General features: G+C 46.8%; 1 protein-coding gene across 1 annotated transcript in view; it reads left to right on the top strand.

Moving 5' to 3' along the window:
- Positions 1 to 21,976, top strand: part of LOC137418616 (solute carrier family 45 member 4) — a 63,646-nt gene that overhangs the window by 31,635 nt on the left and 10,035 nt on the right. The window contains exons 6-7 of the mRNA XM_068104709.2: positions 5,250 to 6,051; positions 7,656 to 7,878. Of these exons, the coding sequence (XP_067960810.2) occupies positions 5,250 to 6,051; positions 7,656 to 7,878 (1,025 nt within the window). The remainder of the gene's footprint in view (positions 1 to 5,249; positions 6,052 to 7,655; positions 7,879 to 21,976) is intronic.

Raw genomic sequence — 21,976 nt, 5'->3', positions numbered from 1 at the left:
TCAAGAGTTTTAAACATAATTTGGCACAAACCCTCTGGCCAAGCCAAGTAACTTGACTACTTTAGGAGAGATATGGCTGCCTCATTCCATGACAGCATTATTGCTGAGTGAAATGCTTGGTTTTCACCATAATCACCACTATCTCAATCATAGTCTTGGCCAAAAATATTGGCACCTTTGCACTTTTTTCAAATAACTTGGTGTTCTCTTAAAATAAGTTGAAATTGACAAAAGTATTTGGTCTCCACAATTCTTTATTTCACTGTTAATATTACAGAACCTTTGTTTTTGATTCAGAACTTAATATATCCTTTTAAATCCGAAAATATAAAGAGATGGCATTCACAAAACTATTGACACCCTGGACTTAATATTTGCTAGCACAGCCTTTGGACAAAATAACTGCAGTCAAGCACTTCCTATAGCCATGAATGAGCTTCCTACACATCTCTGCTGGCAGTTTGGCCCACTCTTCTTGTGCAAACTGCTCCAGTTTTCCCAGATTTGCAGGGTGCCTTCTCCCAACTGCTGTTTTCAGATCTCCCCACAGGTGTTCAATGGGATTTAGATCTGGACCCATTGCTGGCCACTTCAGAACAGTCCAGCATTTTGTCTTGGACCATTCCTGGGTGCTTTTTGAAGTGTGTTTGGGGTCATTGTCCTGCTGCAAGACCCATGACCTTCGACGGAGACCCAGCTTTCTGACACTGGGTTGAACATTGCACTCCAAACTGCCTTGGCAATCTCCTGATTTAATGATGCCATGCACACATTGAAGTTACCCAGTGCCAGAGGCAGCACAGCAACCCCAAAACATCACTGAACCTCCTCCATCTTTGACTGTCGGGAAGGTGCTTCTTTCTTTGAAGGCTTCATTTTGTTTTCTGTAAACATAGAGATGATGTGCTTTACCAAAAAGCTCTAATTTGGTCTCACCTGTCCATAGGACATTCTCCCAGAAGGATTTTGGCTTGTTCAGGCATGTTTTGGAAAACTCCAGTCAGGCTTCCTTATGTCTCTCTCAGCAGTGGGGTCTTCCTGGGTATCCTACCATAGACCCCCTTTCATTAAGTTGGTGACGGATGGTGCGAGTTGAAACTGTCGTACCTTGTGTCTGAAGGTCAGCTTGAATCTATTTGGCAGTTTATCGAGGTGCTTTCTTCACCATTCGAACAATCTTCGATCAAGTTTTCTCTTGCTGCCACGTCCAGGGAGGTTGGCTACAGTGCCATGGGCCTTAAACTTCCCGATAACATTGCGTGCAGTGGACACAGGAACATCAACATCTCTGGAGATGGACTTGTGGCCTTGAGATTGTCCATGCTTGGCTACAATCTTGTGTCTGATCTCAGACAACTATCTGGTTGTTTTTTTTCTCCATGCTCATTGCGGTGCACACAGTGACACAAAACAGCAGAATGACTCATTTTCTCTATTCAGACTGGTTCAATGAGTGATTTTTATATTGCAGGCACCTGCAACTCACAACAGTTGTGTTCAATCCCAAAGTAAAGGAGAATCACCTGCTTGAAATCTAATTATTTCTGACAACTTCAAAAAGGTGCCAATAATATTGTCTGGGACATTTTAGGATTTCTGTGTGGAATAAGCTAAGATTTAGTAATTTTTTTTCAGCTTATTTGTTTTGTTCCACTGCAAACCAAAGAAATACATATGTGGATACCAAAATATTTTTTAATTTCAACAATTTTCTGGACGAAATGGTGCATTATATGAAAAAAGTGCAAGGGTGCCAATATTTTTGGCCACGACTGTATGTAGATTATCACGGATTGTACCGTCCGTTGTTTGTTTGTTTGTCCGTCCGTCTGTATGTATGTATGTATGTATGTCCCCTCAAACGTATACCAATCACAGCTGAGGATATGGTCACATGACAGGGTGATGTGATTACATCTGATGTCATTACGGCATATGCGGCTGACTCTCAACATTCCGCCATTTTTATTTATATGCCGTTCATGCCGAACATATCGTCGAACCTGTCATACAGTATATCACAATCGCCATGCTCTACCTTTACGTTTTTCAATCGGTGTGAAACGCAAACAACCCGATTGTTAAAATGATCATGAAATATCGAAAGCATAGACGTTATGGCTCTTCCAACAATACGGTATGGTACGTATAGGCATTAAGCGTCAAACAATACGGTATGGTACGTATAGGCATTAGGCAAATTCCTACCAGCCAAACCTTCAGAGTCGTCATATATGAGGGGCTGGGAGATGCAAAGCAGTGCCACCAGACCGATGCCCCAAAGCGTGTGCTGAGTCAATCAGACCCTTCAATGTTATTATTAGTTCCCGTTGGACTTGGGAAATGTCCAAAACGAAACGGGGCTTATGGATTGGGTCTTGTCCGTCCATGCGTGCGTCCGCAACCATATGTCGGACATGTATGAACAAATTTTGTTCATACATGGTAAAAAGACAATATATGATGGCATACATGTGCACATTATTTTGTTTCGTGATATGATCTAAGATGGCCGACTGGCAGCCATTTTGTTTGTAAAAAAAAACAAATACAAAAAAAAACAAGACCGAAAGTCTAACGGCTGCGTAGCCAGGCTTGTAAAATATTATAAACCACAAACACATATGATTAGCTTTTTAATCAGTCGTTAATGCTTTTTATAACATTAAACAAAGAAATTTTGAGGAATCCCGACATCCATGAGGTATGTTTTACTTACAGAACTGAGCGAAGATATACTGTAATCTAGATTTTACCCCACAAGGATTGGAGGTGTGTTCATTTACCAAGCAGCTAGCTGGCGCTTGCCAAGCCAGCCATTCCTTAAGGGTTTTGAATGGCGTGCTTGCTCGAATGCTTAAACCACTTGGCAATCTCTCCACAAGAAACTTGGTAAATGAACACACCCAATGTTCTTGAGACCCGACCATAGATCGACTGTAATCTACATACCCCAAAGAGGAATGACCCTTCATGCCACTCCCGTAGTGAGCGGGTGTACTTGTATATTAAAATGTTGGTCGGTGGACTCAGCCGTCATAATGACATCATGGACGGAATGACGTAAACGGACACAAAACTGATATATTTTAACTTCCAGTACGTTTGCAGTCACTACAAAGGGATTAGTGTTACGATTAGATTTACTGTAATATTAACGAACACCGACCGCTCATCATTGATCATGAACCATACACCGCTTCAATCCATCAACTTTCCATTCACGACATTGGGATTAAAATGTTATGGGTATATATATTATACTATTATTATTATTATGAAAACTATACTACTGAAGCAATACACTACTGTATTAAGAAACCTGGGCTTAATTTGTCAGAAGCGGTCCGAAGATGAGTCATTATGCCTAATGCCAATACGTACCGTACCGTATTGTTGGAAGAGCCATAACGTCTATGCTTTCGATATTTCATGATCATTTTAACAATGGGTTTGTTTGCGTTTCACACTGATTGAAAAACGTAAAGGTAGAGCATGGCGATTGTGATATATGACAGGTTCGACGATATGTTCGGTATGAATGGCATATAAATCAAAATGGCGGAGTGTTGAGAGTCAGCCGTGTACACCGTAATGACATCAGACGTAATCACATCACCCTGTCATGTGACCATATCCTCAGGTCTGATTGGTATATGTTTGAGAGGACATTCAGTGCATTCAGAAAGTATTCAGACCTCTTCACTTTTTTCACATTTTGTTATGTTGCAGCCTTATGCTGAAATCGTTTAAATTCATTTTTTCCCTCATCAATCTACACTCAATACCCTATAATGACAGAGAAAACAGGATTTAAGAAAGTTTTGCAAATTTCTTTTTAAAAAAACAAACTGAAATATCACATTGACATAAGTATTCATACCCTTTGCTATGAAAGCCCACAGAATCTTGTTTCTCACAGTCTGAGAGTCCTTTAGGTGCTTTTTTGCAAACTCCATGCGGGCTTTCATGTGTCTTTCACTGAGGAGAGGCTTCCATCTGGCCACTCTGCCATAAAGCCCAGATCGGTGGAGTGTTGCAGTGATGGTTGTCCTTCTGGAGGTTTCTCCCATCTCCACACAGGATCTCTGGAGCTCAGCCAGAGTGACCATCGGGTTCTTGGTCACCTCTCTTACCAAGGCCCTTCTCCCCCGATTGCTCAGTTTGGCCGGGTGGCCAGCTATAGGAAAAGTCCTGGTTGTTCCAAACTTCTTCCATTTAAGAATTATGGAGGCCACTGTGCTCTTGGGAACCTTCAATGCAGCAGAGATTTTTTTGTAGGCTTCCCCAAATCTGTGCCCTCTACACAATCCTGTCTCTGAGCTCTGCAGGCAGTTCCTTCGACCTCATGGCTTGGTTTTTGCTCTGATATGCATTGTCAGATGCGAGACCTTATATAGACAGGTGTGTGCCTGTCCAAATCATGCCCAATCAATTGAATTTACCACAGGTGGACTCCAATCAAGGTGTAGAAACATCTCAAAGATGATCAAGAGAAATGGGAGGCACCTGAGCTAAATTTCAAGTGTCGTAGCAAAGGGTATGAATACTTATGTCAATGTGATATTTCAGTTTTTTCTTTTTAATAAATTTGCAAAACTTTCTAAAATCCTGTTTTCTCTTTGTCATTATGGGGTATTGAGTGTAGATTGATGAGGGAAAAATGAATTTATACGATTTCAGCATAAGGCTGCAACATAACAAAATGTGAAAAAAGTGAAGGGGTCTGAATACTTTCTGAATGCACTGTACATACATACATACATACATACATACATACATACATACATACATACATACATACATACATACATACATACATACATACGGACGGACAAATACCGTTCTGGACGGCTTCGCCCGAAGCGCTACATCGTAAAAACCTGATGTTGAACACGACCTCGACCATTTCTCGGACATGCATTTACTGATATTGGCACACAGTTAATGAATGATGCGTACATATGCACGTCATCTTTTTCGAGATCAGATACAAGATGGCCGACTTGCAGCCATTTTGTTACTTAAACGTGTCCCCAACCATTTATTGGACATGCATGGACTGATTTTGTTCAAACTTGGCACAAAGACAATACATGAGAGTATACATATGCAGAAGAGCTTGTTTTGTAATCTGACCAAAGATGGCCGACTGGCAGCCTCTGTACAGCAAAATTACTAAAACCACGGGGGCTATGACATTTTATTTCTTTTTCTCCTTGTTCTCTTGCACCATTGGCCCACCATAGGTGTTGGGGCGACGCTTGGATATGTAGTGGGTGGCATCGACTGGCGCCCCACAGCAATTGGTTCTGCCTTGGGCTCACAAGAACAGGTGCTTTTCCTCTTTACTTCTCTTGTATTCATCACATCTCTTACTCTGCACCTGATCAGCATCCCTGAGGAACCAAGCGGTGCAGGCGGCGGTGACATTCATAACTCTCTTGCAGCACTAGCCCAACCCAACACCACAGAAATGGAACCCTCACCCAAGTCTATACTGCTTCGGTCTGCAGTCCTCCGTGATTCTGGAAATTCCTCCAGTGTTGTTCCTTTACCGTTTCTGCCTTTGACGTGTGATGACCATCAAGTGGAAAATGATGATTTAATGACCACTTTGCTGCAACGGAGTAAAAGCGACCCAGTACTGGGCACTGCTTCCACACCTGACACACACTGCGCTGATGGCATCAGTGTCAGTGGAGTTGAGCCATTTGTGGAACCACCAACACCCCTACCTCCACACATTGCACACGATGCAGATTCGGCCCTTGCCAGCACCAGTGTTGGCAGCCTTGTGGATGCAGTCTTAACAAGAGAACCCAATGGAGATAGTCAATGCACAGAGCAAAATGGTTCCCTTGTGGTTGAAAATTCTGTCGTCACTGGCTCAGCACGGCGCCCGCCTCAACGGTCATGGTCTCATGGACAAAAACGGCGAGGCTCACGACGAGCACGGCACGTAGTTGCGTTTCTACTCATGAAGTCATCACGAAGTCTCAATGATCTGAATGAATTGCAGAAACGGCACCGAATGATGCACCACCCACGGTAAGCGCAGGCTTTCCTCTCTGAACACTCTTTTGTAATTTTAGTGCTGTTTGAAAGTTTTCTTTGCGGAATAATAAAGTAAAGGCTTTGCAGTTTACAACATGTGATGGCTCTTAAAAGAGCTATTATATTCGTTATACTTTAAAAATATCAGATTAAAGGGGAAGGAGATCAGACAAGGAAATAGGTTTGAGTATCTGAGGGGAACAGTGTCCAAGGATGATAAGTCAGAAGTAGAGGTGCGGAAGAGGATTAATGTGTGTGCGAATGTGTGGAGGAGCGTGGAGTGAGTAATGGTAGACAGAAATATTTAAAGGAGATTGAAAGGAAAGGTTCTGGTGTGTGTAACGCAAAAGCCAACCTTTACAGTCTGGAGGTGGTGGCACTGACAGAGAGACAACAACAGAGGCTGCAGGTTTGCGAAAACAGCTGGTCAGGAGCATTGTGGGAGTAATGAGGGTGGATAGAAGGAGAATGGATGAGCTGAGGTAAGAGATTGATGTACAGATGAGCTTGACGGGGAGATTGGTGAAATTCCAGCTGAGATGGGCTGGACACTTGGTGTGGATGGGGGAAGAGAGAATGGCAAAGAGCGGATAGGTTGTGGGAACAAGGTAGGAAGAAAATATGTAGACCATGGGTGAGATGGGAGGATTGTGTGAAGAGGGATATCAGTAAGGTGTGGGTGGTTGGAGAGTGGAGAGAGTTGGCTAAGGACAAACCGGAGTGAGGAAGATCGTGGTCAAGGCAGGGCAGGAGATTGGTACCATTGGACATTGGTACAATGGGAGGCGAAGAAGAAGAAGAATTTAAAAATAACTCGAAAGAAAAATAAGAAAGTGGGCCTCGACGTTTTGAGCAGCATGCTCCACCCAATCACCCATCGACAGGAGGAAGTAAATGGAACGAATGGGATGCAGAATTTATGAGAACTCCACAACTCCCATTGGCTGGTTATTGTCGGTTGCTGATTGGCTGGTCATTGAGTATTGCCGATTGGCCAGTGTGGTCTTTCTCATCATGGTGCATTGTCCTCGGTGTATTTATCGTTGTGATTCTAGGTGTCTGGTTGTTAATGGCGGAGAGCCAGATATGGCTAATGGGTGGCCCTTTTTCTTGGGGGACCATGTGATGTAGATGTTACCTTGTAGCCACCAGCTAATGCTTGCGATGGTCCTGAAATTGAAGGCTTAACATCCATACTTGGGATGGTCTCCTTGTTGATGCATCAATGTGTCTGCAAAACAATAGGTTGACAGTTTATAGGCCACCCCATAATGCAGCCTAAACGAGACAACCCAAAGGTGAATATGCTGCCTCTCAAGTCTCATGCCGACCCCCTTCCGTTATCAAAGACGTACCACTGAAGGTTGTGCAAGATGGTTAGACATAACTGTCTTCATTAATTGTGAAGATCCTGTCATGGCGGTCAAGGCAATTACACCTTGGAAGCAGAAATTCAAAGTTTACTTCATTTCTCCACCCGCTCCCACAATGTTAGCTTGTATGATCTTGAATGAATCGTGCCTCTCATATTATAACGAGGATGCTGCATGTCTGCTTGTGTCCATCTGCCCCTGCTTTACCACCGTGACACGATACAGGCAGCACTTTACAAGTGAATGCAGCGCAGAGAGTAAAAGTAATGAATCTTCTGAGGATGATGTCGATATGTCTGTGCGCCTCCTGTGGCTCTCTATGTGGAGGATGCCGCCGGCGCTCTTCCGCCTCTGCCTGTGCCACTTGTGCACTTGGGTTTCCCTTATCACCATGGTGGTCTTCTACACTGACTTTATGGGTCAGGCGGTCTTCAAGGGTGATCCAACTGTGAGAGTTTGTAAACTTACATTTGTCACACATTATGGTGAATCTGAATATGTATCCAATTGTATAAGAGCATTGCAATTGTAAAATAATAATAGACACAAAGCAAGAACCATTTGTGTACTGTGTATTTGTTCATTGGTGATTGTTATTCACTGTTTCGATTATTCATTGTTCAATAATACATCAATTAGACACGAAATGCTTTTTGACAAGATGCCATTTTATAGTTCTTCCAGTTATATATCTCAGGACCATTTTGTCACCATGGCAAAAGGTAGTCCTATGTGAACGGTTGGTGTCTTAAAGGGCCACAATCATCATTTTTTTGAAGATATATGTTTTAGAGGATCATATTCCTGACCCGTTAGGATAAAAAAAAATTGGGAGAAAAATGGGCCGGATAGTCGTCTTTTAAAATCGGACTATTTTCACTTCTACAATGCAAATGAGCTACTTCTCACAGGTGCATAACTCATTGATGGACGCATACTTTTGCTTTTCCTCCCAAGTTATTCTAGCATTATGAGGCTGATGTGCCAAACCTTTAACTGTTTGAATCGTCTCGAAATCTGCACACAGAACACACAAGTCGTTTTTTTGCATCCCTGACCCATGAAATTCAACCACAAAGCACACGATCGTTGAAGATCTTTTGTGGGTGTCAGGGATGCAAAAAAACAAACAAAAAAAAAACTATAAGTTGCTTGGCTATACAGCCAAGACAACGCAGGAGTGACTTAGGGACAACTCTGTGAAGGTCCTTGAGTGGCCCAGCCAGAGCCCTGACTTGAACCCAATCGAACATCTCTGGAGAGACCTGAAAATGGCTGTCCACCGATGGTCCCCATCCAACCTGACAGCTTAAGAGGATCTGCAGAGAAGAATGGCAGAAAATCCCCAAATCCAGGTGTGCAAAGCTTGTCGCGTCATACCCAAGAAGACTCGAGGCTGTAATCGCTGCCAAAGGTGCTTCAAATAAGTACTGAGTTAAGGGTCTGAATACTTATGTCAATGTGATATTTCAGTTTTTTCTTTTTAATAAATTTGCAAAAATTTCTAAAATCCTGTTTTCTCTTTGTCATTATGGGGTATTGAGTGTAGATTGATGAGCGAAAAAATGAATTTAAAGTGCAAGTAAAGTAACAATGTATATTGGGCCTTATTAGGGAGAATTATGTTCATTTTTAACATTTACTTGGCAATACACAATATTTAGTGATTATAGTTAACATAATTAGCATATTTTTGCCATTTTTCAACACATATCTTCATATGCAATACACCGGAAGCGTTCGGCATTTTCCAGAATGTGACGTCACGAAAAGACTTCGCCTGCGAACAGATGATTTATCGCCATCACAAAGCTATCGCGTTGATTTGCCGTGTGTTGTTCACCTGATTATTTTTGGGTGTGTGTGTGTGTGTGTGTGTGTGTGTGTGTGTGTGTGTGTGTGTGTGTGTCTGTCTGTCTGTCTGTCTGTCTCTTTATGGTTGGAGGAGGTAGAGAAACATGTGAAAAGGAGAGTTGTTGATTTGAAAAGAAAAGTTCGAATCAATAATCCGAAGGCAATTTTAAACAATCCAGAGACACATGATTGCTTAAGGCAGCTTCAAACACAATATGTTATTGTTCCAATTGACAAAGCAAATAATAATATTGCATTTGTATGTAAAACATTCTCCATTCAAGCACTTTTGGAAGAATTGGGCTTAGACACGGGAATTTCAAAGACCTACAAAATAAGTAACGATAACGAAACAGACTTGATACAGCACCATACAAATCACTCAACGGTGAGAAGACTGCTAGTTCCGGATAAACACCATAAATTACCATTCATTTACTGGATCCCAAAAATGCACAAACACCCTTGTAAGATGAGGTTCATCATCGCAAGTAGAGAATGTACTTTGAAACCTTTGTCGGGCAGTATTACAGCGGCAATGAAACGAATCTATAAATGCTTAAAAAACTACCATGAAAAAGTGAAGTTTTATTCTGGTATTAAGAAATTCTGGATCATTGACAATTCCAAACCGGTAATCGACAGTGTCCACAACATTAATAACAAGGGTAAAGCAAAATGTCTTTCAACCTTTGATTTTTCCACATTGTACACAAACATTCCACATGACATGCTGGTAACTGCATTGGACAAAGCAATAGATAAAGCATTTGCAGGAGGTAATAGTGTATATATTAATGTATATCAAAACAGAGCACACTGGTCTGTAAAGGATAATCAATATTCATGTAGTTTTTCAAAAAGTAAACTCAAAGAAAGTATTCGATTTCTGCTGAACAACAATTTCTTTACATTTGGCAACAAGATACTCCAGCAGACAGTGGGCATACCCATGGGTTCAGATCCGGCCCCTTTCTTTGCAAATTTGTTTCTGCACATGTACGAATTTGATTGGTTCAGAACATGTGCAGGAATAAATTAACAACTGCACGAAGATGCGGAAACATCTTCAGGTTTATTGATGATTTGTTGGCAATTAATGATGGATTTATATTTGAGCAGCTTCATGATGATATATATCCAAAAGAACTTGAATTAAAAAAGGAAAACCAAACTTCCACTTCAGTTTCCTTTTTAGAATTACAAATTGACATCCATAATAATAAATTTCACACCAAATTATTTGATAAACGAGATGCATTTCCATTCCACATTGTCCGAATGCCTTTCTTAGACAGCAACATTCCCAAAAAGCTATTTTATGGTACGGTTGCAGGTGAAATAATTAGGACTGTGAGAGCAACCACACACAGCTCTGAACTGGTCAATAAATTACAACAACTAGTCAGACGTATGTTAGCGCAGGGAGCTTCAGTTGGTAGATTAAAACAAGTTTTCTTTAAAATCACAAAACGACACCAAATCGAATTGGTGAAATACAATACGAATATTTAAAATATTATTCATGAGATCTTTATGTAAATACAGTAGAATATAATAATTAAATATACTACAAATTAATGTTGCTAGGAATCAGTGGTTGCTAGGATACGGCAGCATGCCAAAAACCGTTATAAATGACAGTTTGAACATTCGAAATAGAGTTTGATCGAGAGGTAGGTGGTGTGGTCATGCTGTTTGGTCGATTGATGTGTTTAAGGGTAAGATGTGAATGATTTAATGATATTATCATATTATCGAGTGTGTAAGGAAAGTTATAAATATATGATACCACATTAAATCCTATTGCGAGTAAAGTTGGAATAAGTGATGTTGCATTGATGGGTTGACTGACTGCCTGGACGCAACTGAGGTTGTGGATCTACTGATGTACCATCAATTGATGTGGATCCATGATCGAGGTTGTGGATCCGCCGTTTGGAGAGGTCCTGGGCTGAAAGGATCGAAACCTCGAGGAAGAACGGTGCCCAGCTGATGATCCATGCAGTCAGGAAACGAGTCAATTGCTTACAGGTTAAAGCTCTTGCTTTAGGTAGAGGAACTATGTTTTGAGGTTTACAATTTAAATAAAGTTGAATATGGGATGTTGTAAAATTAACATCATTTACAACAATCCTTTAAATTATTTAAGTTTAGGAACAACCGATACTGTACAATTAATTGTGTGTGTGTGTGTGTGTGTGTGTGTGTGTGTGTGTGTGTGTGTGTGTGTGTGTGTGTGTGTGTGTGTGTGTGTGTGTGTGTGATAGAATTGTGAGGAACAGAAATGAAAAAACGAGATGTGTGGGTGTATATGTGTGTGTGTGTATGTGTATATATGTGTGTGGGTGTGTGTGTGTGTGTGTATGTGTATTTGTGTGTGTATGTGTGTGTATTCCCTGAATTCGACGTGCTGTCTGTCCAATCTCGTGACAATACGTCGATTCCCTGACTGTGGCCATTGCTTGGCAGTGACCACATGTACACCTGCAACAAAACATGACACTCATCAACACATTATGTTATGTCCATAAGCGGCGATACTTAAAATACTTGTCATTCATGAAAGTATGTACATTTATATTTAGTTAAGAACTCACCCGTCACTGTTTCCCATTCTGGATGCTTCTTCCTCGACATTTGTGTTTCGCGGTCCGCCATTAGCCTGATTAGCGTATAGGGTAATACATATAGGGTTTAATCCCAGCAAAATACACATTAAATTCCTCAATCTCTTCTCTGACAAATCCATCGCAAGAACTTCCCTCATCCTCCGAAAATTCCAGCACAAACTCTCTCTCACTCCCACTCAAATTCCACAAGTATTTCTGCACTCGCTGATGCCATAGTTGTTGATCTCGATAAGCCTATTGTCTTTTCGTGACGTCACAGATGCGCCCCGCCCACTTTTGAAATTCATTCGGGAAATTTCCAGGAAAAAGTGTTTTTCTCATAGTTAAAATAATATTTCAAAGATTTCATTTCAGTAAAACATAACTTCAGGATATATTATATAATAAGGCCCAATATATTGTTGCGGAACCCAACGTCGGCCTCGGATCCCCTTAGAGGGGGGATTAATCCCCTCTTCTATAACTGACCGACGTGGTCCCTGACGCCGTACAGCGACCTCCGGAAAGGCCGGTGGCACAGCCCCGTTCGTACCGCGGACAGATGTTAATTGCCGAGCGGTTTTAGCAACCGCGGCACGAACTATTAACAAGGACTAAACCCGATCCTTGAACGTTGGCCAAATCGTGCCACAGGTTTTCAATGGGGAAAAGACAAAGATGACGGATGTGAAGAAGAGGAAGACAGAAGTAGGAAATACGAATATAATTTATTACTACGATTTACACAATTAAAGTAACCAAGGAAGAAGGAAGGATAAGAAAATAACGACAGAAAGGAGCCAGGAGACACAGTGCAATTATTAGCTTATATACTGCAGTCTTACTTATAATATAACCCAGGAACGAGACAAAGACAGACTACAAGCACACTTACACGGGGGATGATGACAGGAATGGCCGGGGGTGGATGGCTGGAGGGAGAGGAAGGTTCAGCTGGACGCTGGCTGGGGCTTGATCCCGCACGGGACGCCGGGCTGGACCTCGACGGCCACCGATGCCACCGATCCTGGTTCCCGTGGGGTACCGGGTCGAAGCTGCCTGGTGGAGCCAAAGCTGCTGGGGGGTCTGGCGTGACGGGTTCTCTCTCTCTTGAACTCCTGGTTCCGTTTCTCTCGACTCCCCTTTCATTTTCTCTTCTGAACTCCACTCTGGTTCTCTGACGCAACTCTCGCAAAGGCTTCCGCGCGCGTTTTTATATCACCTCCGGCGATCAAGCCGCCGGCCTCCAGGACACGCCCATCGGTGAGATCGCCTCGGCCCTGATTGGTCGCGAGGGCTCACCGATCCTGCCCTTAGAGGAGGCGTTGGCAAGGCCTCGCCTTGTTCCCGGCGCTGGGCCGACTCCTCCCACCTTCGGCTCCGAGATGACCTCGTGCTCAATGGAGTTTGGGGTGAAAACAACCACAACCCCACAGCAGCGGCAGAATTCAGCAAACCGCCCAGTGCAGTTGGCAATTGACGAAAGGGGGGGATGTGCAGGGAATCTACTTTATTCCACTTCGGTGCAATGGAGTGTTAATTAATGGAAGACGAGGCCTTAACCTACATAGAATAAGGAGATAACTGTACAGAAGGATATATGATTGGCTACGTGTGGTATATGGAATAACTACGGGAACGACCTTTGACCTTTATACACAACAACTGGAGGAAGGAGGGTGATATTTTACAACACAAAAAAACACCATTCTCAAATCCATAACAATATATTATCACTTTACTTTCACTTTAAACGATTTCAGCACAAGGCTGCAACATAACAAAATGTGAAAACAGTGAAAGGGTCTGAATACCCTCTGAATGCACTGTATGTTATGTCTATGGGGAAGAGTCATGTTTTGCCTGTTTTAGATCTGGCAACGTTGAGCGTATGATGTCAGTAGAGCAGTTCCAAGATGGCGGCTCCTTTCGAAGCTTGCACCCGGGCGGAGCAACGTTCTGTTATCTGTTTCTTGGGAAGTGAGGGTGTGAATTCCAGTGAAATCCATCGCAGAATGAAGATGCAATATGGTGACGCATGTTTATCGCTGCAGCAAGTGTACGACTGAGACAGGAAGTTTAAAAGTGGAGTATCTAGTGTGGCAGACGCTGCTCGCTCGGGCCGGCCTCACAGCCGACACACCAGAAATGGTTGCAGGAGTTGAGCACTTGCTAAGGGAAAACCGTCGCATTACGCTGGATGAAGTGGTCTCCGAATTGAACATTAGTCATGGTTCAGCACACCATATCATTCACAACGTGCTGGGGTGGTGGGTGGTTAGTGTGCAGCCACCCGGCTGCTGGTTGCATCATTTTAATGTGGGTGCGTCTGCCACTGATGCAATGCCTCTCTATAACCAGTTATCTGGTACTCATTTTGCCGACCTCGGAAGGATGACAGGCTGAGTCAACCCCACCTGGCGTTAATTCAACGGGATTCGAGCTCAGGACCTTAGGAATCCAACACTGCCACCCTAACCATAAGGCCAACACCAGGTTATGAAACAGAAGCTGATGCTTTCTTACAGCGCATAGTGACTGGGGATGAAAGCTGGGTCCACTACTTTCAGCCAGAAACGAAGAGGGCAATCAAATAGTGGTGCCATTCAACTTCACCGAAGCCCAAAAAAATCCGCACACAGCTGTCCGCTGGAAAAGTGATGCTGACGCTCTTCTGGGCGAGCCGAGGCCCAGTTGTAGAGCATTACATGCCCAGAGGAACCGCCGTCACCAGTGCATCATACTGCGACCTCCTTAAATATCATCTGAAACCAGCCATCACATCAAAACGTCATGGAATACTCACTACAGGTGTTTTGCTGCAGCATGACACTGCTTGGCCCACACTGCCCGTGCTACAGCTGCAACAATTGAGGACCTGCATTTTGAGTGTCTTGCTCATCCACCCTACTCAGCAAACTTCATCCCTTCGGATTACCACATCTTTGGGCCACTTAAAGAGGCGCTTGGTGGAACCACTTTCCGATCCAACGAAGAAGTCCAAGAGGCGGTGCACGAATGGCTACACAAGCAGCCAAAATATTTTTTTCCTAGAGGAATCCAGGCCTTAGTAAAGTGCTGGAAAAAATGCATTGAACACAATGGAGATTATGTTGAAAAATAACATGGTTGTTACACACGTACATGCAATAAACAAGTTGTGAAAAATATTTTAAGGTTATTTATTGACTGCCCCTCGTATATACCACAGTAGAAAATTAGAAAGAGCAATCAGAGATAGCCTGGTGTTGGGCTAGCGGCTAGGGTGCCAGCTTAGGATCCTAGGATCCTGGGTTCGAATCCCGGTCGATCGCTGAATTAACGCCAGGGGGGTTGACTCAGCCTGTCATCCTTCCGAGGTCGGCAAATTGAGTACCAGTTCACTGGTAATTCCCTGTTTGTCGTAAAAGGCGACAAAAAGGGTTGGCGGCAGGAAGGGCATCCGGCCGTAAAACTGCTTCAAAAAGGGGACCAACAAAAACAACAACAACCACGGTGCCCGAAAAAGGCCAACCCCTGCTTTGCGGGGAAAAATGGCCTCTGAAGGTGTTTTTTTAAATTTTTTATCAGAGATTGCCACCCTCGCCAGGATGTGTTTTCAGTCGTTTTTAAGGCTTTTGTGTTAAAATTAATATGGCGGCTGAACCACGTGACCGATGACGTAATCTTTTCTTTTTTTTCTCCACCAATTTATCCCTAGATTATGCTCAAGAAATTTCATCTTGATCGGATGAAGTTTTGTACTTGTCAAATTATGACGTCATAATGGAGGCACCTATGATATCATCATTAACAGATGCTATTCCACATGGAGAGTTCTTTACAATGAGCCATGACTGAATTTTTTCTATGCAGTGCTTTCGGAGATATAATGGTGCAAATATTTTCGGTTTTTCCACGATTGCGGCCGAACCACGTGATATATGACGTCATAATTATCATTTTAAAAATTCTACAGGTGGAGGTGCACCTATGGTGAAAATTTACTGTCATTCAGACCAACGCTTCCAGAGAAAATCATATTTATTATGTGCGGACAAAAACAAACACAAACAAATATTCAGACAACCAAAAGGACTCAAATGCAATACCCTCTCCTCTGGCGAGGGTAATAAGGTCCAGTAATGTTTTGTAAAGTGAAGGTCTCACGCAAAATACTCATGCATTATACAAGATATTCACTTTTATTTTATTCTCTGTGAGTATGAATTGTATCAATAACACTGGTCTGCGTCATTTCAGAGGTCTAGGTTTTCTCAACGGTTCCTATATGCTTTTTGCATGCTGAATTTAGAAATGTATCTCATTTCGCTCAATCAGGTCAAGTTTTTATGCTATTGTAGCGGTTACCGGTAGCATGACACAATTACCCTGCACCGGCCGATGACGCAACCGGCGAGCGGTCACGTGTCCGGACTCGCCCGGGCGTGTTGAGACTTGCCGTTACCGGGTGAACGCTTGCCTTGCATACCACGCCCCGTTGAGAGGCGTGGCTTATCTATTTGCATACCACGCCCCGCCTGAGAGGCGTGGCTTTTGTGTGTTGAGTTTCTGATATATATTGCCGCCCGTTCGATGGGCTGATTCAGTGCCTTGGAGTTCGTTTGAGTGAGCTGGGAATAAATAGCTCAGAGAAACCTAATTCCTGGCGTCGTCCATTTTGTCTGATTTTATCGTGCGAGCACAGCTCCCACAATTGGTGACCCCTTTCTACGAACATGGCGATGGAGTCAGCTGTAGCTTTGAAGCTCCCGGGCTTTTGGGAATCTCACGCGGCCGTTTGGTTTGCTCAAGCGGATTCTCAATTCGCCCTGCGGATGATTACAGAGGATACGACGCGCTACCACCAGGTGGTCTCCGCGCTCAACGCCTCCTCCGCTTCCCGGGTTCTGAGCTTCCTACAGCACCCGCCGGACGCCGACAAATACGGCGCGCCCAAAGACCTACTCCTCGGTGCGTTTGGACTCACGGAGACCGAACGCGCACGACAACTACTCGACCTCCCGGAGCTGGGCGAGGCCCGTCCGTCCGAAAGCATGGACCACATGCTTGCCCTTCTCGGTGACCACAGCCCGGACGTCCTCTTCCGTGAGCTGTTCCTCCAGCGGCTACCCGGGCAGGTACGGTTAGCTTTGGCTAATTCGCCCATCACGGACCCTCACGCCCTGGCCAAGGAGGCCGATAAATTTTGCTCGGCCAGGCGACACGTCGGAGTGGCCGCCTGGGACCCTGGGCCGACCGAGGCAACGCCCGCGTCACGAGCGGCGCCTCCACCGGCCGAGTCAGCGCCACTGGCGGCAGCGGCCGCTGCGACGCCCCGTCGACCGAACCCGACGCGACCGCCGGAGCCTACACCAGAGCGGACCATGTGCTATTACCACGCCAGGTTCGGGCAGAAGGCCAGAACGTGCCGCCCACCGTGCACTTTCAGCAGGTCAGGAAACGACCAGGCCGGCGCTCGCTGCCTGCCATGAGCGTCGGCCATTCAGGCAGCCTTCTGTTTATCATGGACACGGAGTCCGGGCGGCGTTTTTTGTGTGACACCGGCGCTCAGCTGAGCGTGATACCCGCCTCGGTGGAGGACAAACAGGCCGCGCTTTGCGGCCCCGCTTTGGTCACCGCAAACGGTTCCTCCATCCGCACCTTCGGTTCGCGCAGCGTCGCATTCTGCTTCGGGGGCCAGCGCTTCAGGTGGGACTTCATCATGGCGAACGTGCCCATTGCCCTGCTGGGTGCAGATTTTCTTTGCGCGCATGGGCTTTTGGTCTACGTCAAACGGCGTCGGCTCATCAACGCGGAGACCTTCAGCTCGCTCGCTTGCTCATTGAGCGGCTCCGCTCCGACCAAGCTAGCCTGCGCGCTCCCGGCCGTGGACGATTTCACCCGCCTACTCGCCGAGTTTCCCGCCCTCACGCAGCCGACGTTTTCGGCCGTCGCCGTCAAGCACGGCGTCGAACACCACATCCCGGCCACAGGTCCACCGGTCTACGCCAGGGCTCGCCGCCTCGACCCGGCCAAACTCGCCGTAGCGAAGGCGGAATTCGACGCGCTGGAGCGATTGGGAATTGTGCGGCACTCGAATAGCGCGTGGGCCTCGCCCCTGCATCATCGTGCCCACACCGGGTGGTGGATGGCGGGGCGGGTGATCTTCTCCAAGGTCGACCTCATTCGGGGCTACCACCAGGTACCTGTCCGGCCGGCCGACGTTCCGAAGACGGCTGTAATTGCACCTTTTGGCCTCTTCGAGTTCCTCCGAATGCCGTTCGGCCTTAAGAACGCGGCACAGGCCTTCCAGCGGCTGATGGACAGGGTGCTGCGTGATCTCACCTTTCTGTTCGTTTACCTGGATGACATTCTCATCGCCAGCACTTCCCGGGCGGAGCACCTCGTCCACCTGTGCACGCTTTTTGAGCGCCTCGGCCAGCACGGCCTCATCATCAACCCGGCGAAATGCCAGTTTGGCGTAACGGCCGTCGACTTCCTGGGGCACCGCATCACGAAGCGCGGGGCCGTCCCGCTGCCGACCAAGGTGGAGGCAGTCACAAGTTTCCCGCGCCCTCGCTCCATCAAGGCCTTACAGGAATTTTTGGGGATGGTAAATTTCTACCACCGGTTCGTGCCTCGCGCCGCCCAACTCATGCGCCCCCTGTACGAAGCCCTCCGGGGCAAGCCGGCCAAGCACGTCGTCGCCTGGACCACAGAGATGGACGCGGCGTTCACGGGTGCTAAGCTGGCCCTCGCCAACGCGACCATGCTGGCGCACCCGGCGCTCGACGCACCCATCGCCCTCACCACGGACGCTTCCGACTACGCGGTGGGCGCCGTGCATGAACAGTGGGTGAACGGAGCTTGGCAACCGCTGGCCTTCTTCAGCTGGCAGCTTCGCCCTAACGAGCGCAAGTATAGCGCTGTCGACCGCGATCTCCTCGGCCTTTACCTGGCTGTTCGCCACTTCCGCCATCTTTTGGAGGGCCGCCCGTTCACGGCGTTTGTGGACCACAAACCCCTGGCCTTCGCCATGGCCAAGGTTACGGAGCTGTGGTCGGCCCGCCAGCAGCGCCACCTCTCCGCCGTGTCCGAATTTACGACGGACATCCGGCACATCGCGGGCAAGGACAACGCTGTGGCCGATTGCCTCTCCCGGTCCGGCGCGAATGCCGTCCACCTGGGTGTGGACTTCGCCCGCATGGCGGCCGACCAGACCGCCGACCCCACGGTGCAAGCCCTCCGGACAGCGGACACAGGCCTGCGGTTGGCCGACGTCCCCTTCGAGGACACAGGCACAGTTCTCCTGTGCGACGTCTCCCTGGGCCAACCTCGCCCCATCGTGCCCACTGGATGGCTGCGGCACATTTTTGACGCCCTCCACGGCCTTTCCCACCCGGGCCGGAAAGCATCACAGAAGCTCGTGGCAGTGAAATTCGTCTGGCACGGGCTCCGTAAAGACGTCCGCGACTGGGCCAATGCCTGTGTCACCTGCCAGCGCGCAAAGGTCCACCGGCACACCCAGGCCCCGTTGGCACCATTCGATGTGCCCGCGCGGCGCTTGACCACGTCAATGTGGACCTGGTGGGACCCCTTCCCTCCTCGCGGGGCTTCACCCACCTCCTCACAATGGTGGACAGGACCACCAGGTGGCCAGAGGCCATCCCGCTGGCATCAACAACATCCGCCGACGTGGCGCATGCCTTCATTGGCACCTGGATTACCCGTTTCGGCGCCCCCTCGGACATTTCCTCCGATAGAGGCCCGCAATTCACCTCCGAGCTTTGGGGCGCGGTCGCCCAGGCCTTGGGGGTCAAGCTTCACCGCACCACGGCCTACCACCCCCAAGCCAACGGCTTGTGCGAGCGGTTCCACCGCTCGATGAAGGCCGCTCTCAGGGCCAGCCTCCAGGACGACGGTTGGGCCGACAGGCTCCCGTGGGTCCTATTGGGCCTCCGAACGGCCCCTAAAGAGGACCTCCAGGCTTCCACCGCCGAGCTGGTCTACGGCCAGCCACTGCGCGTGCCGGGCGAATTCATCCCTGATGCCACCGGCCCCTGGTCCACGGCGCGCCAACGCTCGGTCCTCCAGGAGGCCGCCAGGAGATTTGCCCCCGTGCCCACGTCCCACCACGGCTGCCCCCAACCCCACATCCCCCCAGCACTTCGCACTGCGGAGTACGTTTTTATCCGGCACGACGCACACCGGGGACTGCTCCGGCCGCCGTACGATGGACCTTTCCAGGTCCTGAAGAGGGACGACAAGTCGTTCACCATCGACATCGGCGGCAAGGCCGACCGCATCTCCGTGGACCGCCTCAAGCCGGCCCATTTGGACCTCGACCAACCTCCACGGTTGGCCCTTCCTCCACGTCGGGGCCATCCCTCGTCAATCAGGCCCTCCGCCCGACCATCCACCACCCCGCCACCTACCACCCCCACACGAATCGTCAGGGGTCGTTTCGGCCGGGTCATCAAGACCCCCCTCAAACTGACTCTCCCGGTGCATGTTAATTCTGGGGGGGCGCGTGTAGCGGTTACCGGTAGCATGACACAATTACCCTGCACCGGCCGATGACGCAACCGGCGAGTGGTCACGTGTCCGGACTCGCTCGGGCGTGTTGAGACTTGCCTTTACCGGGCGAACGCTTGCCTTGCATACCACGCCCCGCCTGAGAGGCGTGGCTTTTGTGTGTTGAGTTTCTGATATATATTGCCGCCCGTTCGATGGGCTGATTCAGTGCTTTGGAGTTCGTTTGAGTGAGCTGGGAATAAATAGCTCAGAGAAACCTAATTCCTGGCGTCGTCCATTTTGTCCGATTTTATCGTGCGAGCACAGCTCCCACACTATCTCAATTTTAAGGAAAAAAATAATCAAAATTTTTTTTTAAATTAGCATTTTTTAAAATTCAAAATCAGACTTACATGACAGAAAATGTACAAACTATATATAAAATGACGCACAAGTACCGTTAATGTGAAATTCAACATTAAAAAGACGAAGGAAAACAATTAATGCGGAATAAATGGCTTTCGCAAAGATTTTCGTCTGTGTGTCGCATCTGTAACATCTCTCTTGAGGCACCAACAGGAGTCTGCAAGCATGTTGACATCCCATCGGCCCTGGTACCTCTCTTCCATCACTCGAATATCCTGGTGAAACCGTTCTCCTTGCTCCTCGCTGACATCACCACAGTTTTCCGGAAAGTAGTCTAAATGCGAGCTGAGAAAATGCATCTTTATGGACATGCGTGCACCAAGAGCCTGGAAGCTCTGCAGGAGCCCTTCCACAACACATTCATACTCTGGACTTCGGTGATTGCCCAGAAAGTTCCTCACAATGGATTTGAATGAGAGCCAGGCATTCCTCTCATTGCTCTCCATACTTCCGTCGAATTTAGGATCTTTCATAAGCTCCCTGATCTGAGGGCCATCAAAAATGCCTGCTTTCAGTTTGGCCTCATTTACGCGAGGAAATTTCTTGTTCAGGAAAGCGAAAGCTCGACCTTCTTTGTTCAGTGCTTTGACAAAATTCTTCATAAGTCCGAGCTTGATGTGCAGTGGCGGAAGTAGAATCTTCTGAGGATTCACAAGAGCGTGTGACACAACGTTGTGGGAACCTGGTTCCAGGCCAGATCTTTCTGGCCAGTTGCGTTGTACATAGTGCTGCTTGTCTGCTCGGCTGTCCCACAGACAGAGAAAGCAGGGGTATTTGGTGTAGCCGCCTTGTAGACCCAGCACCATGGACACAACCTATAAATAAAAATAAAGAACACACATATTTGTTTTAAAATTTGTTATTCCAGTTTATTAAAAATATATATTTTAATCCATGTTAAGAATATTTCAATAAATAAAGTAGAAAAATATATGTAACTAGGTTGACACCAACATACCTTTAGGTCTCTGCAAATCATCCAATTGTGATCTTTGTACTTCAAAGCAGTTAGCAAATGCTCCATGTTACTATAGTTCTCAGTCATCTGTACCGAGTGACCCACCGGAACAGACGCGATCTTGTTGCCATTGAAGAGTAGTACTGCTTTCAAGCTTCTACTTGAGGAGTCGATGAAGAGCCACCATTCTGTAGGATCAT

This window comes from Myxine glutinosa, chromosome 6 (genome assembly GCF_964187855.1).
Source record: "Myxine glutinosa chromosome 6, kmMyxGlut1.1, whole genome shotgun sequence".
Lineage (NCBI taxonomy): Eukaryota > Metazoa > Chordata > Myxini > Myxiniformes > Myxinidae > Myxine > Myxine glutinosa.
The sequence above is the reverse complement of the archived record's forward strand: the minus strand, read 5'-3'. Positions and strand labels throughout refer to the sequence as shown.